This window comes from Paraphaeosphaeria sporulosa (genome assembly GCF_001642045.1).
Source record: "Paraphaeosphaeria sporulosa strain AP3s5-JAC2a unplaced genomic scaffold CC84scaffold_2, whole genome shotgun sequence".
In the NCBI taxonomy this organism is placed as follows: Eukaryota; Fungi; Ascomycota; class Dothideomycetes; order Pleosporales; family Didymosphaeriaceae; genus Paraphaeosphaeria; species Paraphaeosphaeria sporulosa.
In genome coordinates this window covers 1,679,526-1,704,832 of record NW_017253361.1, presented here as the reverse complement: position 1 = coordinate 1,704,832, position 25,307 = coordinate 1,679,526, and the positions used below count along the sequence as shown (strand labels likewise).

The 25,307-nt window shown below is 52.9% G+C and overlaps 12 protein-coding genes across 12 annotated transcripts; 8 read left to right on the top strand and 4 right to left on the bottom strand.

Moving 5' to 3' along the window:
• The first annotated feature begins 92 nt into the window (after positions 1–92).
• On the top strand, positions 93–1,997 carry CC84DRAFT_1111492 (uncharacterized protein). Its single transcript, XM_018175282.1, has 2 exons — positions 93–1,086; positions 1,146–1,997. Exons 1-2 carry the CDS (start codon positions 414–416, stop codon positions 1,688–1,690), a joined length of 1,218 nt encoding a protein of 405 aa, XP_018040179.1. The 5' UTR covers positions 93–413; the 3' UTR covers positions 1,691–1,997.
• A 181-nt stretch (positions 1,998–2,178) lies between these two features.
• CC84DRAFT_1137752 (major facilitator superfamily transporter) lies at positions 2,179–4,335 on the top strand. Its single transcript, XM_018176161.1, has 3 exons — positions 2,179–2,937; positions 2,993–3,796; positions 3,849–4,335. The coding sequence occupies exons 1-3, from the start codon at positions 2,312–2,314 to the stop codon at positions 4,093–4,095; spliced, it is 1,677 nt and encodes a 558-aa protein (XP_018040178.1). The 5' UTR covers positions 2,179–2,311; the 3' UTR covers positions 4,096–4,335.
• On the bottom strand, positions 4,064–5,365 carry CC84DRAFT_453749 (class I glutamine amidotransferase-like protein). Its single transcript, XM_018186334.1, has 2 exons — positions 4,985–5,365; positions 4,064–4,931 (listed from the first exon to the last, which is right to left on the bottom strand). Exons 1-2 carry the CDS (start codon positions 5,064–5,066, stop codon positions 4,327–4,329), a joined length of 687 nt encoding a protein of 228 aa, XP_018040177.1. The 5' UTR covers positions 5,067–5,365; the 3' UTR covers positions 4,064–4,326.
• A 910-nt stretch (positions 5,366–6,275) lies between these two features.
• On the top strand, positions 6,276–8,303 carry CC84DRAFT_1213197 (uncharacterized protein; the record flags this gene model as incomplete). Its single annotated transcript, XM_018182510.1, has 1 exon — positions 6,276–8,303. The coding sequence occupies one exon, from the start codon at positions 6,276–6,278 to the stop codon at positions 8,301–8,303; it is 2,028 nt and encodes a 675-aa protein (XP_018040176.1).
• A 67-nt stretch (positions 8,304–8,370) lies between these two features.
• On the bottom strand, positions 8,371–10,071 carry CC84DRAFT_1235682 (putative Fe-containing alcohol dehydrogenase; the record flags this gene model as incomplete). Its single annotated transcript, XM_018183859.1, has 4 exons — positions 8,371–8,821; positions 8,876–9,383; positions 9,440–9,822; positions 10,056–10,071. The coding sequence occupies 4 exons, from the start codon at positions 10,069–10,071 to the stop codon at positions 8,442–8,444; spliced, it is 1,287 nt and encodes a 428-aa protein (XP_018040175.1). The 3' UTR covers positions 8,371–8,441.
• A 165-nt stretch (positions 10,072–10,236) lies between these two features.
• On the top strand, positions 10,237–12,212 carry CC84DRAFT_1235675 (cyclohexanone monooxygenase; the record flags this gene model as incomplete). Its single annotated transcript, XM_018183858.1, has 4 exons — positions 10,237–10,786; positions 10,832–11,599; positions 11,649–12,045; positions 12,119–12,212. 4 exons carry the CDS (start codon positions 10,237–10,239, stop codon positions 12,147–12,149), a joined length of 1,746 nt encoding a protein of 581 aa, XP_018040174.1. The 3' UTR covers positions 12,150–12,212.
• Positions 12,213–12,565: 353 nt separating this feature from the next.
• Positions 12,566–14,691, top strand: CC84DRAFT_1235673 (tripeptidyl-peptidase 1 precursor). Its single transcript, XM_018183857.1, has 3 exons — positions 12,566–12,862; positions 12,918–13,134; positions 13,178–14,691. The coding sequence occupies exons 1-3, from the start codon at positions 12,647–12,649 to the stop codon at positions 14,500–14,502; spliced, it is 1,758 nt and encodes a 585-aa protein (XP_018040173.1). The 5' UTR covers positions 12,566–12,646; the 3' UTR covers positions 14,503–14,691.
• A 280-nt stretch (positions 14,692–14,971) lies between these two features.
• On the top strand, positions 14,972–16,285 carry CC84DRAFT_1111481 (Phosphonoacetate hydrolase; the record flags this gene model as incomplete). The annotated part of the gene is made up of 1 exon (XM_018175281.2): positions 14,972–16,285. Exon 1 carries the CDS (start codon positions 15,041–15,043, stop codon positions 16,283–16,285), a length of 1,245 nt encoding a protein of 414 aa, XP_018040172.1. The 5' UTR covers positions 14,972–15,040.
• An 88-nt stretch (positions 16,286–16,373) lies between these two features.
• Positions 16,374–18,155, bottom strand: CC84DRAFT_1084108 (uncharacterized protein; the record flags this gene model as incomplete). Its single annotated transcript, XM_018174034.1, has 2 exons — positions 16,374–18,012; positions 18,058–18,155. The coding sequence occupies 2 exons, from the start codon at positions 18,153–18,155 to the stop codon at positions 16,374–16,376; spliced, it is 1,737 nt and encodes a 578-aa protein (XP_018040171.1).
• Positions 18,156–19,172: 1,017 nt separating this feature from the next.
• CC84DRAFT_1172312 (uncharacterized protein) lies at positions 19,173–20,274 on the top strand (the record flags this gene model as incomplete). Its single annotated transcript, XM_018179974.1, has 3 exons — positions 19,173–19,332; positions 19,659–19,848; positions 19,944–20,274. 3 exons carry the CDS (start codon positions 19,173–19,175, stop codon positions 20,272–20,274), a joined length of 681 nt encoding a protein of 226 aa, XP_018040170.1.
• A 1,274-nt stretch (positions 20,275–21,548) lies between these two features.
• CC84DRAFT_453686 (uncharacterized protein) lies at positions 21,549–23,280 on the top strand. The gene is made up of 4 exons (XM_018186333.1): positions 21,549–21,963; positions 22,036–22,240; positions 22,287–22,822; positions 22,874–23,280. The coding sequence occupies exons 1-4, from the start codon at positions 21,714–21,716 to the stop codon at positions 23,116–23,118; spliced, it is 1,236 nt and encodes a 411-aa protein (XP_018040169.1). The 5' UTR covers positions 21,549–21,713; the 3' UTR covers positions 23,119–23,280.
• Positions 23,281–24,657: 1,377 nt separating this feature from the next.
• On the bottom strand, positions 24,658–25,243 carry CC84DRAFT_1213189 (uncharacterized protein; the record flags this gene model as incomplete). The annotated part of the gene is made up of 2 exons (XM_018182509.1): positions 24,658–25,138; positions 25,188–25,243. 2 exons carry the CDS (start codon positions 25,241–25,243, stop codon positions 24,658–24,660), a joined length of 537 nt encoding a protein of 178 aa, XP_018040168.1.
• Between the last annotated feature and the right edge of the window lie 64 nt (positions 25,244–25,307).

Here is a 25,307-nt window from a genome sequence, read left to right as displayed (position 1 = left end):
AGCCTAGCGTGACCACCAGAGGCGCAGAAACCTTCCCAGATCGCATGTGAGCCGGCTGGCCTGCCCGCAACATGCGCTGCCGCGAACCCGAAGTGAAGCCGCTCTCCACCGTCTGCGCAGTGCAGGGCCTAGACAAGGTCATGCTGTCGACATGTCCGCATGTCGCGGCTCTTGACCTTCCATTTCCAGCCACCCGAGGCCGGCGGGCAGTGGCCCCGCCCGCTTTGTTTCTCGTCTCGTCACCGCTCGTGCTGCTCCTGCGTGCCCGCATCTCAACACCGCTCTCTGCCCGTCTCACTCGTTCTGCGTGCTGCTTGGGGTCTGCGTTCCGACCATGGAATGTCCTGCGCACCGCGCTCGTCCCTCGTTTCTGTCGCGCAACACCACAGAAGTGATTGGCTGAAAACATAGCCATGCTCAACATGGACATTAGTAGTGATACCAAAATCCCCTTGACGGCGAAGACGGTGCGCGCAATCGCGCGCGCCAGCTTTCAGCAGCCGTTCGACAAGCTCGCCCGCGCCGTGTCCGAGACAAAGTGGCTCGATTTCGACGTCAACGATCCCGGGAGCATTGGTACCGACCGCGCCGTATACCGTTCTCTTTCGCGCTCCAAGCACAACCGCCTGCTGGTCGTGGGCTACTATGCGCCGGGCTACGGCGACGAGCGACCAACAGACCGTGTCGCAGCCCACGTCCACACCGACCCTGCCGAGGTCAGGTTTTACCGCATCATTGAGGCCAAGGACGGCTCGCGCACACTTGAAGACGTCAATTCCACGAGCGCCGTCGATTTTGATCCGCCATTCTGCGATGTAGGCGACGGCCAAGGCGACCACAGGGCAGGGCACAGAGTGACAGCCCTCATCGAGTGGTTCTTTCTCGACGCCGGGCTTGTGCCAGAGCTTACGCGACCGGATGGTGATCCGGGCAAGTTCACCAGAAACTTTCGACAAGCCTGCATGTGGGTAGGAAATGACGGCAGCCAACCGGTCGATGTCTATCTTCGACGCTCGTCGGGTGTGAACATAAAAGAGGAAGAAAAGGAAACTATACCTGTGAGGCCAAAGAGGTCGTCGACCACATGTAAGTTCTGGCCCTGCGGCTCGCGTTGCTCCAAGATGTACACGTACTGACCTTTCCAGCGGCTAGCTTTCGAAACTCAGCCGTGGACGAGTTCCGACTGCCGCCCATCAAGCGCTCTGCAACTGATACCTCGCCAGTCAAACGTCAACGCGAAGAAAACCCTCTGGCCCGGCCAACAAAACATCGCCGGACTTTGAGCGAGCAGGTCACGCCTTTGACAATGCACCACCACCTGATGAATTCTGGTTCAAATCCACCCAGTCCTAGGACACCAACCTTGAACGATGCGGAGCGCATGAACAGAGCACTTGGTTCCCGAATCATTCACCTTCATGAGCAATATCGTACTTTAAGATCACATTTCGAGGAGACCGGCAGCAAGCAAGCGGATCTGAAGACTGAACTCAAGGACATGAAAGAACGGGTCATTCACGCCGAATCTCGCTCTGAAGAGCTGGACCGCGAAGTAAACAGTTTGAGGACAAGACTTCAACAAGCAGAAGAAGAAGCAGCCAAGCTGCGAGCGGAAATCCTGGCTGGCAGCAATGGACCAAATAGTGGATCCAGCAATGGGGTAGACAAGAGAGCGACAAGAAGGAGATGACCAGGCAGTCGCGAACAACAGCCACCCAATAACATGTTACAGTTCTTGGAAACGTGTTATACCCCAAGTCGCGCCCCGGTTACATCATAGAATAGAAGATTTCGGAAGTTTTCAGTGTGTGTGAAACATATGGTTGGACGTCGACACGAGAGCAAGGCATGGCATTCATCATTCCTGCGGAATTTGCATGTACGGAGTTGGGATTGTCGCATTCAGCGAGGCGTTAGCGTGCTTCTCCGCTGATACCACCTACTATATCTGGACATTTTGAGTCCATGGGATGGCAGACTTGTTCCGTATTGAACTCAAATTTTTCATCTTTCACATCCTGTGCACCCGCTTGGCAGGGGCAGAACAAATGTTAACAAGGTTGCATCCCAACAAGTCTCACTCGCTCCGCGACCGGGTCCGCGGTGCCGCTGCCGCTGCCGCTGCGTCATTCCCGAAGATAAGGCGCACCTGGAGACCACAAAATCTGCAGCACCTCCGCCCCCATCTCTCTCTCCGCGCACGCGACATGCTTCCTTGCTAACACCACCGACGCTGCAGCGTCACGCCAGGACGGTTTCTTGTCACCGAGCCACTGGCGGCGCACGCAATCGCTATTCGCATCACCCCGCAATGTCTGCCACAAGAATGCGCAGCCGCAGCAATGCGCACGGCCACGAGGAAGTCATCCCAGGCACGCGACGCCTGTACGACGAGCACGGCAACTCCCTGACGAGCGACTCGTCGCTGCAGAAAACTGGACGCGGCATCGTTCTCGTCCCACAGCCTACGGACTCGCCCAACGATCCGCTTCGCTGGGGCCTTTGGCGCAAGGTTTGGCACTCGCTTCTTGTGCTGTACATGGTCGGCTTCACGGCCGCCACGTCCAACAACGCGGGTTCTGGCTCCGACGGCGTGAATGAAGAGTACGGAATCAGCTACGATGTCTTCAACACGGGCGCCGGCGTGTTGTTCATCGGTATCGGGTATTGGGCGCTGCTCAGCTCGCCACTAGTGCATTTGTACGGGCGGAGGCTGGGATATCTTATCTCGCTTATCTTCAACATCGGCGGCCTGATTTGGTATGCGCGCATCGACAGCGTCTCTGGCGTCGTTTGGAGTCAGCTGTTTGTCGGTGCTGCCGAGTCTGTCGGCGAAGCAACTGCGCAGTTGTCGTTGCTTGATCTCTGGTTCGAGCACCAGGTTGGCAGTGTGCTCGGTATTTACACCTTTGCTACTGCCATTGGCACCTATCTAGGGTAGGTTCATCGTAGGCCCGATTTCTCAGGATTACATTTGACTGAAATGCAACAGTCCTCTCATCGGTGCTTATGTAGCATCGGGGCTCGGCTGGCGCTGGATCGGCTACGTTGGAGCCATCATCTGCGGCGGCAGTCTCATCGTGTTCTATTTTGGCCTTGAAGAGACGGAATTCTCCCGCGACCGCTACATTGCCGGTCGCGACCAAGTCATCACTGATGCAGAGCAGCCCGTTGTGAGCGACAAGAATCAGGGGGATGCCGATCCAGAAAAGACAGTCTCGAGCCCGGCTGCATCATTTGAGCATCGCACGACGGTCGCGCACAAGAAGACATACTGGGAGCGTATCCGCATCATCACCCCCGCACCGAACCTCCGCGGGACGGGTTTCAAGCAGTACCTCAACCGCCTGTGGCACACGCTGCGCGTCTTTACTTTCCCAGCCGTCTGGTATGCCGGTCTGCAGTGGGGCTTCCAGCAGTCGTGCCTGACATTCTACTTGACAGTGCAGGAGGACTGGTGGTTCGGCCCGCCGTGGAACTACAGCTCCGCTGCCGTCGGCAACATGAATCTGCCCACGCTGATTGGCAGCCTTATTGGCTGCGCCTACGGCGGCTATGGGAGCGACGCTTTCATGCAGTGGATGATCAAGCGCAACAAGGGCGTCATGGAGGCAGAGTTCCGCCTGTATCTGATGGCTCTATGCACGCTAATTTTCCCTGCTGGGCTGTGGCTGTTTGGCATTGGGTCTGCCCGTGGATGGAGCTGGCCGGTTCCGTATGTCGGGCTGGGCTTCATTGGGTTTGGGTATGGATGCGCAGGCGATCTGAGTCTGTCGTACCTTGCTGATTCTTTTCCGTGAGTGCTATGCCTTGATACAATGGTGACCATTTTTGCTAACCATGTGAAGCGACATGGTCCTCGAGGGCATGGTCGGCGTCGCCGTCATCAACAACACCCTTGCCATGGCCTTCACCTTCATCGCGAGCCCTTGGATCGACTCGGGCATGGAGAATTGCTTCATCGTGCTGGGCGTGCTTGGCTTCATTGTCATGGGTCTGAGCCTCCCGATGGCGATCTGGGGCAAGCGCACTCGCAGATGGTCGAGAGATCGCTACATGACATTTGTGGAGATCCGTGATGGGTTCTCACGGTGACGCGTTGCTGATGCGCTGACCTCTAAGTCCACCCGCGATTTGCTTTCACGTACACAACATGGCCACGCATCGTACCTTGAGTACCATCAAGCCCCTGCGTTGTTATTCACGTGATAACTGCAACCACAAGACAGTTATCGTATATTTCTATTTCGAGATATCCAATGTAATCTTATAAATTTGACATCTTATGTGTCATTGCGTTTTTTGTATTAGCTATTACACACTACACTATACACCCAGCGCCTTAGCGATTGCCTCACCCACCGCCGTCGCACTCGCCGGGTTTTGCCCCGTAATCAAGCGCCCGGACACAACCAACTTCTCGCCCCACGGCTCCGCCGCCTTGACAAACTTCCCGCCCGACGCCTTGTTCAGCGCATCCTCAGGCAAGAACGGCACCGCATCGGTCAACCCCGCCTGCTCCTCCTCGGCATTCGTAAACGCCGTAATCTCCTTGCCCGCCACAAGCAGACTCCCATCGCTCAGCTTGGCATTGTAGAACACAGCCGGCGCGTGGCACACGGCGCTAACAATCTTGCCGGCCTCCCAGAACTCGCGGATCAGCTGCTGCGAGGTGGGGCTGTCGACGAGATCGAACATGGGCCCGTGGCCGCCGACGTAGAAGATGGCGTCGAAGTCGGCGGCTTTGCCCTTGAAGTCGTCGAGCTTCTGGGTGTTTTTCCAGACGGACTCGTTGTTCTTGAGGAAGTTGACCGAAACATCGTCTTTAGCGGCTTCGACGGAGGCGGGGTCCAGAGGGGCCTCGCCGCCTTTGGGGGAGGCGACGGTGATGTCGGTCTTGTTGTGGAGGACGTGGTAGGGATGTGCGAGCTCTGCGAGGTGTGTGTTAGCTACGTGTGGATGGGTGAGGGCGGAACATGCGTACCAGGGAGGTACCAGCCGGTCGGCTTGTCGAGACTGCCGAGCTTGTTGTGCGACGTGAGGACGAAGAGAACTTTAGGTGCCATTTTGATTGTGGGTGTGATGTGATTTGCGAATGTGATTTCGATTGAATGCGAAGGATTTCAACTGCAGATGAGGGGTATATGTTGGAGGGGTAGGGCTCATTATTTCATCACCTCACCTACTGTTGTCACCTCGGCACGTATGACCTCATAACAGTCGATCGCCGTTGTCAAACGGCGCCATCTCGGTGGCCGGAGCGCTGTATACCTGCACGACGCCGCAAATCGGCCGGATGCGTTACAATTGCGGTTCAGACGTCGTGGGAATGCCCGCATTAGGTAGTGGGCGATGAAGACAGCTACGGGCACCGTTTGGATGGAGGTAGCGTGCTGCGGGCGCGGAGGCCATGTGCATGAGGTCGGTGCTTAGCGTCGCGCGAATGCGGCGAAGGCTTTAGGCGCTCCCCGTTGGAATGGGGTCGATGGGGCCTCGATGAGTTTCTCGCCTTGGGTTGCTGATTAGTCAATCTTTGGCAGTTCAAGGGCGAGATGGGTGCTTATTAATTCCTACTGTGAGACAGTGAAACCGCTTGGAAGCGGCGTCTGTGATACGAAGATGTTTGATTCTCGCCAAGAATCGCCCCTTGCCTAATTCAAGCTATTGTTAGTAACACGTTGTCAGCAACAACCACCTATCCTCCCTCCCTTCCTATGCTACTGCAGCGTTCAGCTATGGTTCAACCCCCAATGGCGCGCGATTGAAAGCCTGAAAGCCACGATGGAGCACGTCAACTGCAATGCGCGTTCAGCAACTCTACAGTTCGAACAGAGCTCGGCAGCATCGATGCGACTCTCGTGCGGAAGCAATGGTCGACAGCTAACAATGTTTGCCTTACGGTCGTTGCACTCAGTATTCATGCTTGTTTTGCCTTTCGCTTCTCTGTCTATCGGGAAACAACACATCAAAAAGGACTAAATCGTGGCGCAATGTGGAAATAGCTGAACTGAGTCAGCATCCTTCGCGTCAGGCATCGCCCCGGGCCAACCAGCAGTGCTCGCAATAACGCCTGTGCGTCGGCCAGGCTACAAGGCTGAGGGCCAGAAGCGGATGAGATGCACGTTCACAAGAGATTTTGGCAAATGCACAAGACGATGGATTTGGGGGCTGAGTCGGCAGGCACAACCGCGGGTACTTTTATTTCGTGCGAATGTGTTTTAACACTCAATCTCCTCGCGGCTGCTGGACGTTAACGCAGATTCGACATTGTGAGCATGGAGCGCCAAACTTACCCCGGAGTCGACGACATTGAGCGGAATGCAGCTAGAGAGGGTTCCAGGAGTCCGGTCAGCAGTTTGGGGGAAGACAGATCCAAGAGTACCCACCAGTACTCGGAAGAAGAGAAGTTCGAACAGGACCACGACCACGGCATCGACTGGAACCCAGGATGGCGCAACCAGTGGCCTTGGGTCGGCTTCGTAGGCTTCATGACTTTGGTTATAGCTACGGCTATGGCTATCGCCATCCTCGGGATATCCAACCACAAGCGAGTCAAGGACTGGCCGTTCGAGAGATACCCTATCCAGCCTAACGTGCTACTCAACATCGCCAACCAGGTGCAGAATCTAGGACTCATCACAATGATTGGTCAGGGCTTGGCTATCGCGTGGTGGCGGAAGGCACTGAGAGGAAGCTCACTTGAGACCTTGCACCGGAACCACGCCTACTCGTACAGCTTCTACGCGATCATCACCAGCGGCCGGAAATTCAACATCGTTGCACTCGCCGCCTTGATGACCAAGTTCGCCGTAGTAGACTCCACGCTCTTCCAGAAAGCAACCAAGACAGTCATCACCCAGCAAACCGCGTACATGAACAGCTCAGTCACAGCTTGGATCGCCACCGAGTGGCCTCAGAACAGTGGCGGCATACCCAGCAAGAATGACTCCGTCAACCCCATCAAGACAGTAGACGCCGCATGGGCTAGTGTCATCGATGCGTACACCGGGAAAGTTGCAAACGGCAAAGTCCATGACTTACTTGGCGCAAAGGCATCCTTCTTCGACTGCCCGTACCGACAAGAGTGCTCGGGCTTCATCAAAGGAGTCGGGTTCGCATTCGACTGCAACACGACGCGAGAGGACATCGACTACGGCCTGCAGCATCTAAGCGAGCAAGGCGGCGTGGAGTCGACCTATCCCCTGTGGGATATATCTTTCAACACCACATGGGCAACACCGGAAAGACCGTATGCTAGCGTGCAACTCAACATGCTGTACGCTGACACGCATCGCGGCGAGCAGCCAGAATCATGTCCGGGTTTCGTGACTCGCCGCTCGTGCGAGATCCGCCCAGCGGTAGTTGAGTATCCACTCACGGTGATGACGCCAAGCGAAGAGGAACTGGCAGGAGGGAACATTGTCACGCACATCAAGTTCTTCAATCAGACGGGCAGCGCCGATTTTGGAGCTCCGCTCAACGGCGAACAGATTGACCAGCTCAAAGTCCTGGAGTATCGCGATCTCAACGAACAGCTCGGCCAAGTCTCCACCGTGGGCGCCCTCACGTACGTGCTCAACAACCTCTACAGCTCCTCTGCGAAGCTCTCTTTCCGCGAAGAATGGAACATCGAGGTCGAGGGCTCGCAAGCCCAAAGCGTCTTCTTCGCTGACTCCGACGACGATGACGCAAATCGCTGCTACTACGACATCGACAAGAACGGCCGCGACGACCCGGCCATCGCTCTCCTCCGCAAGCTCAATACCCTGAGCTTTGTGGCAGGGCTGTACCTCAACGGCGCACCGACGACGCCGGAAGAGAAGCGAAAATCCGCAAACATGCCCTCCCAAACAGTTCTCACCTCAGTCACCGGCATTGTCGAAGAATACACCACCAACTTCAGTTATGTCGCCGGTGCGCTCGTTGCCACGCTCGTCACCGTGCTGCTCGTGCTGCCCGTGTACTGGGGCTTCTGGGAGCTGGGCCGCAAGGTCACGCTCGGCCCGCTTGAGATCACAGAAGCGTTTGGCGCGCCTATTGTCACACCGGAACGCTACAAGAACACGCATGGCGACTTCACTCATATACTGAAGGAGGTGGGCGACCGCAGAGTGCAGTATGGGCAGCTGAAGGGGGCGCCTGCCGGACAGATGGGCATTGCGGAGCCGCAGAGCGTGGTATATCCTGATAAGGTGGTTAGGGCGGGACACTCGCGTACAAAGGACAGGGTGTTCGGGGCGGGCATCGGGGCTGTGTTGGGTGGTTTGATTGGCGGTTTGGTGGGCGGGAGTGCCAAAAATTAGGTTGGGGGAGTGGCTTTCAGTGTACATATTTGAACCTGTTAATGCTAATTTCTATTACAAACTCAGCTCGCGCTGTCCATGAAGTGAGAACACACCGCAAGTCCCCTGCAAAGAAAAACGAGATGTGAACCTTACGAGCTACGCGACAGCCTCCAAAATCTCCTGTACTTGTACCGCTTCAATCAATGGAATCGGGTTCGTTGGCGCCCAGAAGTCATCTAAAGCTCTTTCTGACAGCGCAGGAATGAGGTCTCTTGATACTCCCAGCTCTCGCAGCGTTCTGGGTAAGCCGAGTGTGCGGATGATAGCATCTAGCAAATCTCCCAGATCAGCTGAGCCTTCTTCCAACCCAGCAGACGTCAGAGCGCTAGCGACTTCGGTCTCGGACCATAACATCTGCTTGATGGTTTCTTGGCGAGGCCCAATCTTCGGATTGGAAGAGCCGTGCTTCAAGTTGTACTTCATGACAGCCGGGAGCATAATGCAGCTCGTTACACCATGCGGTACACCGAGAGGTCCTTGGAGGCACTATGTCAGCAGCAACCGAATGCTATGGGAATTTTTACACCTACCTAGCTGATGCCCAATCGCATGACTTCCTCCAAGCGGGATACCAGCCCTCACATTATCCATCGCGTAATTCACAGCCATCTGACAGCGATGCCTGGCCTCCACATCTCTCGGCTCTGCTTTACATCTCAGCAGACTGGGCACCAGAAGTCGTAGTCCCTTCTCCGCCTTCTCATCCGACGCCGCTGTCGCCGAAGTACAGCATAGCGCTTCCACGCAATGGTCCACAGATCGAACACCCGTGCTGAGCCAGTGGTACTCTGGTGTCGTGAGACACAGTTCTGGGTCTAGGATGATGAGCTTCGAGCCCATGCCCGAATGCAGGAAGCCATGTTTGTGGTTGGTGGAGTCTTCTGTGCCGCCGGCGAGGGAGAAGTACTCGCCGCCGGAGAGGCTGGTTGGAATGGTTATCAGAGGGACGGTGGGTTGTCTCACTTCTGAGGGGATGGAGGTGCTTTCTACGGAGTAGCGGGCTAGTTGTGTCGCGGAAGAGATGTTGTTTGCTAAGCACTGTTCTTCTTTCAGCTTTGCCTATTTGTATTCCGAGGGGAAATCGGTGATCTTACAAGCACAACAAGCTTCGCTCCATCCGTGAGACTGCCAGCGCCGAGTGTAACCACGCAATCCACATCCGCCTTACGACACTCGTCTGCTATCGACAGGACCTCAGACCACGGCGTATGTGGTGTCAAACCCTTGCGTATTCCTACTATGCTTGTATCTCCAATCGTGCGGATCAACTTTTCAATTTCGTCGGTATCTCTGGATAGCGAGCGGGACGCGATGATGTATACTCTTGACGCGTTGAAATCATCTCTTATGTGCTTTGCACATGATATGTGGTAAGGTAGGCCGTAGGAAACCCAAGGAGATGGAAGCTTCAGTCCCTTGATGGGGATGCCAGCTAAATTGGTACCGGGCGGCTCAGTGAACGCTGGCTTGAATGTTTCTGTCATGGTTATTGTCCAAGTTGATGTTCATACAACACAAATAATCAACACATGTGCAAGGTCTTGCAGTCGTTCCCCGCTTTCCTACAGAGAACAGGATCTAAATTCAAGCGAAACATTACATGTCGAACACTAAGGTGTGGGGTAAAGACGATAGCATGCCTCGGGTATCACCGATCGCCGCATCAGCAAAGAGCGCTACGCATGCACTACCCCACACTGCTCACTCGACCGAATGCCGAGGACATTCTGTCGTAAGTTATCGCCCTAAGTCGAGCCACACTTTGGCCTGCTTTCCAGCCTTCAGATATCCCTTGATTTGGCACATTACTAGTACTTACATCTCCACATTTCATCATTCTTCAAGCCTGGGAGCCAGTGAGCATTTCTGACTACCCTCTCATTTGCATAACATGGCACCAGCTCGTGTTATGGAAATAACAGGTTCGGTGGACCAGGGGTATATACCACCATCAGATGCGCCCCACGAGAATGAATGGTACAACCAAGACTTTGACGGTTACCGCATTACCGAGCAACCTCTCCACGCGAAGCGCCACCTCCGAATCGTGTGTGTCGGAGCGGGTGCAGCGGGCCTCCAGATTGCTTACAAGGCTGAACGCGCACTTTCAGACATTGATCTGCAGATATACGAAAAGAATTCTGATGTCGGTGGCACGTGGCTGGAGAACAGATATCCTGGATGCACCTGCGACATTCCTTCGCATTCGTACCAATTCACATGGGCGAGGAACCCAAACTGGAGCCAGTATTACTCGAGCAGTAAAGAGATATGGCAGTACTTCAAGGACGTGGCCGTCAAGTATGATCTCGAGAAGTATGTGCAGTTGGAGACTACGGTCGAGAGTGCTGAGTGGAACGAAGAGGAGGGGAAATGGAAAGTGGCTGTGCTTGGACCAGATGGGAAGAGAACAGAGGATTGCTGTGACATTCTCATATCTGGTAGGTCACTGTTACATGTGCCTCGTCTCTATGCTGACTATGTAGGATCCGGTGTGCTGAATTCTTGGAAGTACCCTAAAATACCAGGCCTCGATGTGTTCAAAGGCAAGTTAATGCATTCAGCAAAGTGGGACAGTAATTATGACCTTACTGGCAAGCGCGTTGCCGTCATCGGTGGGGGCTCCTCTGCCGTGCAGATTGTTCCTAACATCCAGCCCACGGTCGGGAAATTATACGCCTTCCTGAGATCTCCAGTATGGGTGACGACGGGTTTCGGAGCGAAGCATGCCGGCCCTGGGGGAACAAACTTTGAATACTCTGGAGAACAGATTAAGAAGTGGCACGCAGATCCAGAAAGCTACCAACAATACGCACGCGATGTTGAAGGCGAACTGAACAAGCGCTTCAACCTCATGCATATGCACTCGAAGGACCAGAAAAGCTCGCGAGAACTCATCGCGGATATTATGAACGACAGGATCGGAAACGAAAAAATCTCGAAAAAGCTGGTTCCGGATTTCGCGCTAGGGTGTCGTAGGATGACGCCTGGACAAGGCTACCTCGAGTCCCTGAGCAAAGAGAATGTAGAAGTGATCCATTCATCCGCTGTGCGCCTAACCGAGACTGGGATTGTAGACGAGAGCGGGATTGAACATGAGGTCGATGTCGTGATCTGCGCAACGGGATTTGACACTTCATTCACGCCGCACTTCAAGATGACTGGTCGTAAAAATGCAGACATCAAGGAGCAATTTGGAGACTTTCCCATCGGATATCTGGGCATAACAGTTCAGAACTTCCCTAATTTCTTCCGTAGGTGGCTGTAGGCTTTAACCTCCGTTCAATGTGCTGACATCTGCAGTCATCATTGGCCCTAATGGGCCCGCAAGCCACTCGTCCATTCTACCCATCCTTGAATGGTATACGCGATATGCCTTCAAGATGATCACGAAGTTCCAGACTGAGAACATCAAAGCGTTCGAGGTCAAGGCTGCCGCTGTCAAAGACCTGTATAACCACACTCACGAGCTTATGAAGCGACTCGTCTGGTCATCTGCGTGTCGGTCCTGGTTCAAGAACGGGAAAACGCATGGTCCTGTGACAGCTATCTATCCTGGGAGCCGGCTGCATTTCTTTGAGCTATTGAAGGAGGTGCGGTGGGAGGACTACGACCTGGATTATCGCACTGGTAACCGATTCCAGTTTTTGGGGAATGGGTACACTTTTACGGAGATGTCGCCGGATGGAGATCCTGTATGGTGAGTCTCATTTTCCTTCTTCCTGTTTGGTTTAATTCCTAACGAATTGGCTAACGTGGATCGCCAACCTTAGGTATTTTGATGATGACTTCACGAAGATATAGAAGTAGACATAGACAATTAGGGCAGGCTATAAACTGATAGCGAGGGCTTACCGCTGAAAGGTCCACTAGATGCGTGTTTCAGCCTGGTTGTTTGTCGCACGGCCGTGGCCTAGTCCGCAAAGCACACGGCCTGTAATCTCGCACTAACCTCGGCAACCTACATCATTCACGGCGATTCCCCCATTTTGCGCAAGTAGATAGTACAAGCAACATGTGCCTAAGGTATCGAGCATATTGCGCATACACCGAAAGCTTGTTTATCCATTGGCGAAGCTTGGGAAGCTTCCTCTTGTGGCGATGGTGATGCCGCACCTACGGATGATCCCTGTGCGCAATCAATCGATACCCCTTATTAGGCAGGTCCTCGTTCCTAGGTGCGCATATCACTCCGCCTTCCACAACCGTGCTGAGGGTGCGAAGAGGGAGTGCTTGATGATGCATATATAAAGTACTGCAGGTGCAATAGCAGTCGCCCAGCTTGCTCGCCAATCTTCAACATGCGCGTTTTCAAGAACCTGTCCGCGCTCGCGGTTTTAGTGTGTGTCTGCGATGCGCGACCCACTAGCAGCGTTGTGTTTGAGAAGGTTGAGAGCAGCCCAGCTGGGTGGGTTTTGGACAAGACGACCAAGGTTGACAAAGATGCAACGTCCATTACTCTTAAGATCCACCTGGTGAACCAGGGTATGGACAAGTTCCACAAGCTAGCTATGGATGTGAGTTGAGCCTGTGCTAAATCAGTAATCTTAGCAATGCTAATTGAGCGTACAGATTGCGACGCCCGGCAATGCGCAATACGGCAACCATCTAGACCATGAGCAGATACTGGCAATGACTGCACCAAAGGCAGAGTCTGTTACTCTCGTCAATGATTGGCTCAAGAGTGAAATCTCGAATGCCAAGGTCAGCGTCAAGGGCGACTATTTCACCGTTGAGGGTTCTGTCAACGCTATCGAGAAGCTTCTCAAGACGAAATACAGCACTTTCGGTAAGCAATTGTCCCTTTTATCTGAGAATAGACCTGACCTGAGAAGTGAATGAGGAAACAAAGGCTAAGACTCTGAGAACCCTCGAGTACAGCCTGCCGTCTGCTCTTGTCGGTCATGTTGATATGATTCAACCAACCACCTACTTCGGTGTGAAGCAGTTCAGGTCCACAATATCTGAGCACCACGCCATCGAAGACGAGGCAGGTGCGTTCCATACCGATGCTGTACAGGCTGTGACCGGATGCACGGGCACGCGCATCACCCCTACCTGCCTCGCCAACCTCTACAACTTCAAGAACGCGAAGAACGAGACTGCCGGACTTCTCGGCGTCGCAGGTTTCCTCGAGGAGTACGCTATCAAGACTGATTTCACCACCTTCCTCAACAGCTACGCCTACTTCTCCAACAAAGCCAAGTCGTTCACCTGCACTGGTGTCAACGCAGGCACTTGCCCAACATCACCTGCTGGGGTCGAGGCCAACTTGGATGTTCAGTATGCTGGCAGCATTTCGAGCTCTGTACCGATGACGTACTACAGCACAGCTGGTCGTGGCCAGTGGGTAGGAAGCGGAACGAACACTAACGAGCCATACCTCGAGTTCCTCAACTACTTGCTTGCGCTCCCTGCAGCGTCGCTTCCGAACACCCTTTCCATCTCGTACGGAGATGACGAAGCTACCGTGCCCCTTTCGTACGCGACGAACGCTTGCAACCTCTTCTCTCAGCTTGGTGCTCGTGGTGTCTCAATCCTGATCTCGTCAGGTGACTCCGGCGTTGGAACTACGTGCAAGGTCAACGGCAAGACATCTTTCACGACAAACTTCCCGGCCGCCTGCCCTTGGGTCACTACCGTGGGTGGAACAACAGGCAATTCTCCCGAGAACGCTTGGTCGTCGGGCGGCGGGGGTTTCTCTGAGATCTTTGGACGACCAGACTACCAGAACGCGACTGTCAACAATTGGCTTAGCACTGACACAACCCATACCGCGGTGAACAACTATTTCAATGCGTCTGGCCGCGCCTATCCCGATATCTCTGCTCAGGCTACCAACTTCGTCATCATCGCCAGTGGATCTGCCCAGTCCGTCTCCGGCACTTCATGTTCTGCACCTACCACGGCTGGTATCTTCCAGTTGCTGAACAGTGCACGCATTGCTTCGGGTAAGAAGGGTCTTGGTTTCCTCAATCCGTGGTTGTACAACACTGCAAGCACCGGTTTCACCGACATCAAGAACGGAAAGATCGGAGGATGCAGTGGTGTCATCTCGGGCGCTGGATTCAGCGCTGTCACTGGATGGGACCCGGCTACTGGTCTTGGAACGCCGAACTACGAGGCTCTGCTCGCGTTTGCTACATCTACTGCATAAAGGATTGTAGAGGATCGGTTATCATAGTCAGTCTAGAAAGAAACAATCGAGCCACAATCCATAACTTTCCCTTCAAATAAGAATTATGCCTGATGCCCCAAATTCTGGGGTTGCCGTGGAACCCTTGTACATGTATTTACGAGAGCCAGATATTGGCGAAACGATGACGGCGATCACAAATCGATGGTGAGAGTCTAATGCATAGCGTTAGGCACGGAATGAAGACCGATGTTCTATGCGATATGACTGGACAGGGCTGATAATCGGAAAATCGGGAGTGGGGACTCGACCGATGTGCCGACTGAATAGTGCACAGTGAGGCGTTCAGCCACCACACCGCCAGCGAGCACGTGATTACTGCGGCACGAAGACCGTGATCTGGTGAAGCAATAGACCCACCTGGCTGTACATCGCAAAATATCTCTGACCGATTCCCGTTCGCAAAGAAATATAAAGATAAGACGAAGTACCTGGAAAACCCATCAACAATTTCCGTGCACCGTATTTACACACCGACTATTCACACTGCTAATACAACATGGCGATTGAAACCTCAGTCACGCTTCATGGAAGAACATACACTCTCCCAACTCAACCAACCGTCATAATCTGCGTCGATGGCTTCGACCCAGAGTACCTCCAGGAAGGCATTGCTGCGGGAATCGTCCCCAATCTCGCTGGCTTCGTCAAAAACGGCTTCCATGCCACTGCACATTCGTGCATGCCTTCTTTCACCAATCCAAACAATGTTTCCATCATCACGGGCTCACCACCTGCTGTACACGGCATTGCAGGCAATTTCTTCCTCGACAGCGAAACAGGCGAAGAGAAGATGGTCACCGACGACACGCTCTTGCGCGGCGACACGATTTTGCAATTGATGGCACAGCGCGGTGTCCGCGTCGCTGCGGTCACTGCAAAGGACAAGCTGCGTCGCATTCTATCGCATGGACTACGTGGGACGAACGCGATCTGCTTTTCGTCCGAGTATGCTGAGAGCTGTACGATTGAAGAGAATGGAATTGAAGAAGTGGAGGCTTGGATCGGAAGAAAAGCACCCCAACAATACTCCGGCGATCTATCCATCTACGTGCTCGATGCGGGAGTCAAACTGTTGGAGGAAAACCGGGCCGATCTGTTATACCTCACGCTCTCGGATTACATCCAACACAAGCATGCGCCAAACTCTGCTGAGGCGAACGAATTCTTTGTGGCTTTGGATGATCGTATCGGCAAGATGGTCAAGCGTGGCGCCGTGGTGGCCGTTACTGGAGACCACGGAATGAGCGACAAGTGTGGAGACGACGGTAAACCAAACATCTTGTTCCTGGAGGATGTCCTTACTGCGAGATGGGGACCGAAAGCAGCGAGAGTCATCTGTCCCATCACGGATCCCTTTGTGCGCCACCATGGAGCCTTGGGTTCTTTTGTGCGCGTTCATGTGAAGGACTGGAGGGATGTGCTTGAGATGATAAAGCTGTGTGGGACTCTGCCGCAGGTTGAGTCAGTGCTTAGTGGGCAAGACGCAGCGAGGGTGTATGAGATGCCATTGGATAGGGAAGGCGATTTCGTGGTGGTCTCAAAGAAGAACGCGGTTATTGGGGGTTGCGAGGAGGAACATGACTTGTCCAACATCATCGACCATCGGCTCCGCTCGCATGGAGGACTTTCGGAGCAGGAAATCCCTTTGCTGTTGTCGAAGGCGGTGCGAGATCATGATCTGGCAGTGAAGCATGGCTTGTGGAGGAACTACGACGTGTTTGACCTAGCATTGAATTGGTAATAAATGTGGTAATAGACTGAATCGAACATCCTGGTTGGTACTTTTGTTACTTCTTTCTATGGCGCGTTTCCGCAATGCATCTAGCGACCTAGAAGGCAAAGTCCATCTCTTGGCCCATGAGAATGTCATATTCACCCATGAATCGCGGATCAAGCAGGCCATCAAGCCAGCCTAACTCTGTATCGGGAGTCGGTCTGCTTGTTGATTCGTCTGGTCGGTGAATAGATGGAAACATCTGGGATCTATCAGTATTGGAAGGTCCGCTTTCTTCCATTGTGTTCCACCGTTGCAAGAGATGTCCAATTCCATTGGTAAGATCTACCAGCAGGTGTCGAGGGTGCATGGTCGCGGTGATTGCCCTCAAGACCTCTATCAATTCGCGTACTGATCGCTTCGTCGCGCCGACGTCAAGTCGGAATAAGCCGGGAAGCCTAGATATCTTGAACAAAAAGACGACCGCAAACGCAAGCATGACATCAAAGTACACAGGCAATCCATCAAAGAATGACTGGACCTCTGGGTCTGATGTTACAGTGCTGATGATTGACAAAGCAGAAATGATGCCTTCGTGAGCGATGTTATCGACGCTCAGTGCTGTTTCCTGAGAGCGGTGTGTTGTGCGAGAAGCTACGATTCCACGAAACGCATGCGAACACAGGTACAGCTTGGCAAAGTCACATTGCAGTGCCACGCCCTTGCTTGGGTAGTTGCCAATGTGAGCATTAACGACGAATCTCTCGCCCCATTCCGTGCGAAGACTGTCCAGAGAGATGCAGAACATCCGCAGCTGCGATATCGCAGGTTCCGTTAGTGGCCTCTCCGTGTCGGTTCCATATGTGTCGAAAACATTTGTGCAAAGACTCCAGCGCAGAACCTGGCTGACCAACCGTGCATCATTTTCGCTCGTATGGGCACACTGGAGAAACTTCCTTGCGTTCCGTATGGCGTCGTCCTCTCGGGTCAATGGCGGTCTGCCGTACGGGATCGAAAAATGATGATCGCAGGCGTAAACGAGTAGATGAAGTCGCGCACGCAGATAGTGATCGCGATGGCCTTGCAAAGCCTGAGCGAAACTTCTGTGTAGTTGCAGCTCAGTAGCCATTCGTACTGCAGTACCGACTAAAGCCCACGATATATCACTGAGCCAGAATGCCCCGATACATAATGCACGGATATCGTCCAGATTAATGTCCTTCGCGAAGCTGCGACTAGAATGCATAGTCCTAAATTCTTCGTAACATGCATTGAAATCGCCTGGGGCCATGTGTAGGGTGCTCACGGAGCAGATCGCAGCCAGCAGAAATGGTGAATCGGCTCGGATCGAACTTACGCTACGCTCGTCGTAGCCACCCAATATCTGATACGGAAAATGATCGAGTTTGTTGCGGTATAGTTCAAGACAGGCTTTCGCATCCTCAGGACTGATTCTTCCGCGAGAGATGATATCCTCGTGGAACGAGGCTGCTGATACTGTGATCGTTGCTGGTAGGGCTTCGGTCAGGTAAGAAGCCGGCAGTGCCTCTGGGCCTGAGTCCGCGTCGAGGATGACTCCCCTTGAGCCGGGGTTGATACTGATCGGCGCTTGTCTCATACTCCCTTCCCGGTGGTTTGGTGACAAACTCTCCTCGTGCATCGAATGCGCTAGCTCTGGCAGAGACGCTTGGTTTGCCAACTTTTCGATGGCGTCTTTTAGTCCCCGTATTTCACTTTCTATGGATGATTTCCATCTACGATTGTTAGTAGATACTGAACGATATCTACGGTAAACGTACGAGGTGTCACTTTCGAGTAACATCTGTAAGCTACGATTCACTGTACACGATAGCCCTCTCTTTCTGCACCTTGTGCATGGAGGCCCAGAAGATCCCATATAGCATTTGATCTGGAAAAGTCCGCGTTACAGTAAGTCTTTTGGATTGCGGTGATGTTTGTACTTGCCTTTTGTTTCCGACATGCCACGCAGGCTGTGATCTTGCGACTAATATCTGGTGTCTTAGAGTCGCCGAACGCATCTCTTAACGCTTGGACAGAAGAATAATGATTCATACCGGTAGACATGTCAGTTGTTGGAGGGGGCAAACGCAGATGGTGAGATTGATCGCACGTTGCCCCACTGTGATATCACGTGGGTCGGTCTTCGTCCCGATCTAAGCGAACCTTTTAGAAGCTAGGGATCATAGACGGCTTGGGGCGCTATTTCTTCCCCCCTTCTTTGCTAAGACAGACCTGCAATCAGCGTGGCCTCAAAAAGCTAGAGCTCAGCTTGGTGGTACGCCATTGCGTCCAACAACTGGTAGACCCAAAGGAACGCGTAGTGGTTGTGGTATGACGTACGTCTTGGCGTTTCCTTCCACTGCCTTCCAGGATTACATCGTCACAAGCGATCGACTCAAAGAAGTTCGTTCCTTGCCACTATCCTGTGCGAAATTAAGATGCATTAGAACCCAGTTAGGAGAGAAGGAGTGAAAATGGTTGCGAATTCAACAAGCGTGGGTTTTGCGTAAGCCATCATTGGAGCGGAAAGTAAGCCTTTTCGCCAGCCAACTCGTGCTAGTTAGATTCTATATATCTATATTGAGTCGGGTGTTGTCATCAACGCTCTCTCCGTGAATTCCTGCAAGCCAATACGAGTCTCGTAGATATTTAAACGGCTGTGAATGTTTGAAGGGACCTCTGGGTCAGTAGGTGCGACGAGTTGGTCGCTACACGTGATTAAGCATTCACCCCTTAGTACGATTGCATGACCTAGGTCTAAAGCGGAGCAGTGCACACGCTACCGCCTACTAATAGCACATATATCTGCACCCCCAGAAACCCAAGTTTATTTTGCCAACAAGGTCGGACACATCCTTTAGCAGTCGCCGACCCAGTCGAGAGCATATTTGAAATGGTTCGCCTTACCGCATCCGCCAGGAAGAAGTTCATATGTTCCAAGAGCGTGAAAACACCGCAACGCTCAATCAAGTACAAGCAGCCTGCATATCCCGATGATGAAGTGCTACACATGGACCACATCGCGCCCGTGGGACAGAAGCTCCTCTCCGCTGGTACATCCAATCGACAACTCGCATTTGCGCCCCAAGTTAACTTCAAAGATTATATTATCTTGCTGTCATTGTCTCGTGATTTCGACTAATCTACCAAAGCTCCGTCATCGATATCCTCGCAATAGTAGGGCTTAACTTCAAGAACAGCCTCCGCTTCGTGGCCACTGGCAATCCAACTCGTACACAAGCAGTCGACATCAACGACAGCGGGGACCAAAAGCTTGCGAAAGTGTAGGCCAATCTAGCCACAATCAACCTCCAAGCGACACGCAATCTCAAAGTTGGCGTACTTGCTGCTATCCTCAATAACTGCACTGCCATACAAGCTGTGGTCATCACTGTGGCGAAGAGTCATATCTTGCGGGATACGAGCATTCTCTCGTTTTTGGACTGGTTCAGTGGACAGTCACAGGCCCCTGATTTACGCTATCTCGAATTCTGCGGCGTCTATCAAGATCTTCTGTACGGCAGACAACTGGATCACATCACACTGCGTAGGCCCAAACTCGAGATAGTGTACGAGTGGAATGACAAAGCGGTCCTCATCCGAGGCTCGCAGCGCACGCCACTACCTACTCGTCAAGATCATGAGACCGCTATTAGCCGGGCAGCACCACGAACGCAGACCCCTTACCACAGGACGATGAAGACACTCGAGAGGACGCAACCGACTCTGAAGAGGAGCGCCGCGTCGCAAGAAAGGCGCGCAAAACTCACAGGAAGACGAGAGACATGAGGCGCCAGATCCGAAATCTCGGTAAACAGCGCTCTATGAGCATGATCATGGGTCGTGAAATTTATGGTTTCGAAATGGGAAAATCGTTCCGCGGCGATTTGGATTATTCTGACGACGACGACGACGACGACGACGACGACGTTGATCCACGGAAGATGAAGCAGGAATTGAAGATGATGGAAGAGGGCTTCGGCTTCGACGACTGAGCGGTTTCAAAGCGGAGAATCTCGACGATGGCACCAGGACTCGAATTGGGGACGGGAGACCAATCAGTTTGGTCGAGCTTTGTGCTGAGGAGAAACGGTTGCGCAAGCTTGCAGCTTCTGTGTAAAGCGCCGCTGCGTACTTGACGGCGTCCTTCACCCAAAATAGTCTGATGTCCTTTGCTTAAAAGTCAGGCTTACAGCTGTCGCCGAGTAATACTTGCGTGTCAACACAAAGGTTATCTCACTACGATGAAGAAGCATCAGGTTCAAGCACGACCGTTGCCTGCCTTTCATCCTCGCGATTGATGGACAGAATTAACGTGCTGTCATACTCTGCTTCTCGCCCTAACGACTTTAATGACGATTATGTAGATCGCATATCAATTGTTGACCTCAACAGGGTTGTCGAGCGATTGCTGCCCAACGCTCCTTGTTTTCACAAGCACGCTCCAGGGATTCAGCGTACAGACACCTTGTACTTGTATGATAACGCGAAGCTGTGGATTCGCGTCGGTGCGAGTCCTTATCCCCCGAGTGATCTAGCAGCAACGAAAACAGAGGGATGTCCAGCCGTTCAATACAGTCGATCCATGAGATACGACTTTCAGGCAAGGGTTGGAAATGGGCCCGAGTATAACCTCTAAAGGCGCAGGCTCCCGGACATAAGTCGCAAGACGAAACAGGGTCGAGACAAGGCATGTCGGAAACCGCGAGAACGAGGCAGTGTTGGACGCGAGGACGCCGGAAAGACAGACGCGAAGTGAGGCGATTCTGTCGCCAAGGCAATCCCACCACCTGCCTCGACGGAAGATTCACAGGGAGCTCATGGTTTTCAGAGTCTGTTCACTAGCCAACAGGAAGTCGCATCTGTCATGCGCATCTGGTGCGAGTTTGACGAGGACGATCAGAGGCTTTGGAAAGCTCTGCATCATGTTCATTGGCTTGCAGCCCATCACCGACTGGGGCAACGCATGGTATGTGCAAATACATAGCTGGAGCCATGAAACTATGGACCGCTGCAACACCACACATCCACCTGCAACCCCCTGCACTGAAGCCACAGGTTTAATTATGCGGCTTAGGTTCGGATCGCAATCAATACTTCGATCCGTCGTAATGAGCTCCCGATGTTTAGCCCCGATACAGCCGCCCGCTCGCTCGACCTTCCCCCACCAGACTACCGGTACATGGCCAGGACAGCACGGACCCAATTGATGCGAAAGTGGCATGTTCCATCGACGCGGAAGCTCCCGAAACCAACCGGCAGAGGCTCCGCTACCGACTTTGGTCACATAACGGCCCGTCGCGACAAAGCTTCCCCTTTGATCGGGCTGGAATCGGGGAGGTTATGTGAGGGGCCATCGAATATCAAATTTGACTTCGAAAAGCAATGCAACTTCCACCAACTCGAGCTCACTACTTTCGCTACTCACGATGTCATGGACAGTTTCGAGCGTCTAATGGTGTGTGCGATCCTCCTCATGGCAGCCTCTACCACTGCCGCAGCACCTCATTCGCGGCACCATGCGCTGCTTTACGCTGCGAAGCAGGCACATGCACGCGATGAGCGCGTCGTCATGACAGACCCAGAGACTGGGCGTAAATTTATGCCTGGGGAAACCAGCCGGGCTCGTACGGTGTACACAGTCGTAGCTTTGTTCTGCGCGGTAGTATTAGCGCTCCTCTTCGGTATGTATCACACAGCGGTCGCACCTTGCCAAGAGAGCATAGTGACTATGTACACAGGCTAATCATATGCAGGCCTGCGTGCTAAGTCACTGGCTCGAAACATCAAGAAAAGAAACAACTTGACCTCTGCGATCCTGTCGTTTCTCTTCTTGTTTGCGATATGCTTCATATTTGCCACAGCAGTCGTCGAAAGCGGCCAAAGTCTGGCTTCTTCTAATCTGTGTTACTCCGCTATCATCATATGCTTGGTCTTCTATACCACGAACAAGCTGGCAATGTCGGTGTACTACACTTTCCTTGTCCGGCTAAGCTAATGAGTACAGATACATATTCCTCCTAGAGCGTGCTCGTATCGTTCGTGCACCTTTCATGCGCCGCCATAGGGACTGGCTGTGGATATCCGGAATGATCATCATCTGTGCTGGCTTCGGAACGGTCGCTATCATTGGATTCGTCTTCCCTGTTTCTGAGCTCTCGAGATTGGACGGTCGATGCCGCATCGGGCTGCCGCGCAAAGTGGCCTTCCCGCTCATGTGTTTTGACATCGGGCTCAATTTCCTGCTTACCGGGCTCTTCATATGGCTTCTACGACCGGTATTGTCACTCCACCGCGTAAACCTTATTCCAGGTCTACTCACGAAGACTTCCCATCGGGAGGAAAACGCTTCGAGCGAGGTATCACTGAGGTATAGCCGGCCGCACATGCATAATTTGAATCACATCATCAAGAATCTTCTTTGGAAATGTCTCGTTGGAAGTACACTAGTCATGTTGCCTACGGTGGGCAACATGGTCACATTCTATGTTATGAGAGGGCGGGAGCTGGGTTGGATATGCCTTACGATCTGTACGCTGGACGGTGAGTTACCTTTCAAACGCAAAGTAACTCAAGCTAAACAACTGTTACTAGTGAGCTGGGGTGTCCTAATAATCAACTGGCTAACCATCGGCTCCGCTCAGGCCGACAGAGCGCTCACGACGCTGATGTCGCAGCAAATAGTGAGCGAACCAGACAACGAAAGAGACGGGCCTGTCCCTGCCACAATCATGCAGAGCCGGCTCAGTGGCTTAGGAAAACCACCTCCGCCTGCAAAGCTTCACGATGAAGGACAGCTGTTGGCTTTCGATCGCGTTTCATCGGTCCCTAAGCAATGAGGCTTTGCTCGCCCACGTCAAGGAAGCCACGAACAGCCAGGACAAGGTCTATAACGTCTTTCCTATCTGAGGTCCCAAGAAATTGGGAACTTCCACGAATCGAAAGCGTTCACCGAGTTCAGTTGACATGGCTAGGACCTTAAGCGTGATATCCTGACTGAGCTTCAGGGTCAGTTCGACCCAGAGACTGAAGACTAGTTGTTTTAGTATGGAACGCTATATCGCTAAGGTTTCTTGTTACATGCGCCGCCTGGGGCTGGGACGTCGTCATTCTGCAAGGTAATGCTTGTGAGTTCAATCGCCCTGTGTACTACTTCAACCCAATGGGGATGAGCGACAGCATTCTACACGAAAAGTTTCAACAGCCGTCAAAGCACTCTCTGATTCTATTCGAAGAAATCGACGCTTTGGGGAACGTTCACAAGGACGCGATGAACGCCCAGCCAGGCGACACAGACGATGGGTCTAAGGACAGTGATGACGATACCGAAGTTGGGCATGCCACAAGAGAAGAAAAGCGAAAAGGAGCTGCTGAGGAAGGCAGAGAAGCCTGGCATCAGCGACCCAAGGTCACTCTCGAATACTTTTTTAACGTATTGCATGCCCCAGGCGCGAATGGGGATTGCTTGATTGTCTGTCTGTACGACGCATTCTCGGCTTCCCTGGACCTAGCCTTTGTTCGGCTTCAAGACATTGGCCGGCGCATCTTTTTTGAGAAAGGTCCCAAGCTTGTCTCAGCACTCATACTCTCGTGCATCTGCGAAAGGAAAAGAACTCAGGGTTTGGCGAGTCAACAGACCTGTGGACCATTCCCCCCTTCTCCACAACTTCTCAAAACAAGCCCCAAGCTCTGCCAGTATCTCCCACGTCTCCTCAGAACAACAGACAAGTCCTGCCAGACTCCTGGCCAACTTCTTACAACAAGGGCCAAGTCCTTATCGAATCCCGGCAATCAAAACTCCCCCTCCAGTGAAGGCAAGAACATCGAGTAGATATTTTAGCGATTCCACAACTTGTCCCAGCCATATTTTGTGGGCACGTATAATAATTTCCCGCATAGTAAGCCTCTGGAGAGCTCAGATGCAGATTTGGACGATGAAAAAAAAGTGATGCTGGAAGTTATGGATCCTATTCCCGGAAGCACCGCTCCTTCGCGAGGGGAATCGGCAATCGGCAAGAAGAGGAGACGCCAATTGAGGAATATTTCTTTTTAAAGCATGCAGCTTGGTTTGGGACCCTCTGTACGTAGGTCATAGACACGGGTATCTCCTATCGTTCTATGTAAACAATTTTACGTTCATATAGATGTTCCGAAAAATGTGAAATCTTTTATGATTACCTTATCATCTTGTGGGAAAGTTCGTTATGCCATACCGACACTCCTAGCCTAACGCAGTGACATGATTGACCCCTCGAACTCCAGCTGCCAACTTCTCTGCCGCTTGTTGCCAAAGAAACCATCATCGAGCCGTTGTTTACAACGTTAAATCAATGTACTCGTTGACAAATTGGGATAGCCGAGGGATGTACTACCAGACCTTAGACGTTCTCCAACTGCGACTGGCTGTCGCGGCAGACAGCGTGTTCCTCCTCCATTAGCTTGTCGCGATTCCCATCTACCCTCTCGCCCTTATCGTTGACATCCTCCCTCACGACGTCCATGCCCGAGGTGCGAACCAGGATCTTCCAGTCCGCTTGCGCACGTCGCTTCGACTTCACGGACTTGAAGAAGTCTCGGACCCACATGAGAAGGCAGAGAGCCCAGAGGATGAGGGCGAGAATACCAAGATTCTCAACGAAGTGCGCGTGCTCCGTGTTGCCAGGAGCAGCCAATTCGGAAGGGGCGTCGCGCGCAGCCTTGCTGTCCACCACAGCGGTGCTCAGGTCGGTATAGGTAATGGTTTCCATGGGTATGTCGCAGCCCCTGGGAAACTGATCAGCAATCCAGGTGCCGCCATTGTCGACACAGAGGCCCGGTTCGATGTTGTATACCGTGCCCTGATACTCGAGATGACCCGTGCTATTGGGCGTCAGTTGCCTCATCAGTCACCAAAGGATAATTAACTTACGGAACGAAGAGATGGCCGTCGTTAGAGGCGGAAAGCTGAACGTGCCCAGGATCCATTTTCAGTATGCGCGTATCTGTAAATGTCGTATGTGGTGAGTTTCGATGGTTTACCTTAGTGGGG

What these genes read in the sequence shown, in the direction of transcription:
- CC84DRAFT_1111492 (XM_018175282.1), top strand. Translation starts at nt 414, where the DNA reads ATGCTCAACATGGACATTAGTAGTGATACCAAAATCCCCTTGACGGCG. An exon ending in AAAGAGGTCGTCGACCACAT is followed by an intron (nt 1,087 to 1,145) that starts GTAAGTTCTGGC and finishes TGACCTTTCCAG; the next exon opens with CGGCTAGCTTTCGAAACTCA.
- CC84DRAFT_1137752 (XM_018176161.1), top strand. Translation starts at nt 2,312, where the DNA reads ATGTCTGCCACAAGAATGCGCAGCCGCAGCAATGCGCACGGCCACGAG. An exon ending in GCCATTGGCACCTATCTAGG is followed by an intron (nt 2,938 to 2,992) that starts GTAGGTTCATCG and finishes GAAATGCAACAG; the next exon opens with TCCTCTCATCGGTGCTTATG. An exon ending in TACCTTGCTGATTCTTTTCC is followed by an intron (nt 3,797 to 3,848) that starts GTGAGTGCTATG and finishes AACCATGTGAAG; the next exon opens with CGACATGGTCCTCGAGGGCA.
- CC84DRAFT_453749 (XM_018186334.1), bottom strand. Translation starts at nt 5,066, where the DNA reads ATGGCACCTAAAGTTCTCTTCGTCCTCACGTCGCACAACAAGCTCGGC. An exon ending in GACCGGCTGGTACCTCCCTG is followed by an intron (nt 4,932 to 4,984) that starts GTACGCATGTTC and finishes CACACCTCGCAG; the next exon opens with AGCTCGCACATCCCTACCAC.
- CC84DRAFT_1235673 (XM_018183857.1), top strand. Translation starts at nt 12,647, where the DNA reads ATGCGCGTTTTCAAGAACCTGTCCGCGCTCGCGGTTTTAGTGTGTGTC. An exon ending in TCCACAAGCTAGCTATGGAT is followed by an intron (nt 12,863 to 12,917) that starts GTGAGTTGAGCC and finishes TTGAGCGTACAG; the next exon opens with ATTGCGACGCCCGGCAATGC. An exon ending in GACGAAATACAGCACTTTCG is followed by an intron (nt 13,135 to 13,177) that starts GTAAGCAATTGT and finishes ACCTGACCTGAG; the next exon opens with AAGTGAATGAGGAAACAAAG.
- CC84DRAFT_453686 (XM_018186333.1), top strand. Translation starts at nt 21,714, where the DNA reads ATGGACAGTTTCGAGCGTCTAATGGTGTGTGCGATCCTCCTCATGGCA. An exon ending in AGTATTAGCGCTCCTCTTCG is followed by an intron (nt 21,964 to 22,035) that starts GTATGTATCACA and finishes AATCATATGCAG; the next exon opens with GCCTGCGTGCTAAGTCACTG. An exon ending in TACGATCTGTACGCTGGACG is followed by an intron (nt 22,823 to 22,873) that starts GTGAGTTACCTT and finishes AACTGTTACTAG; the next exon opens with TGAGCTGGGGTGTCCTAATA.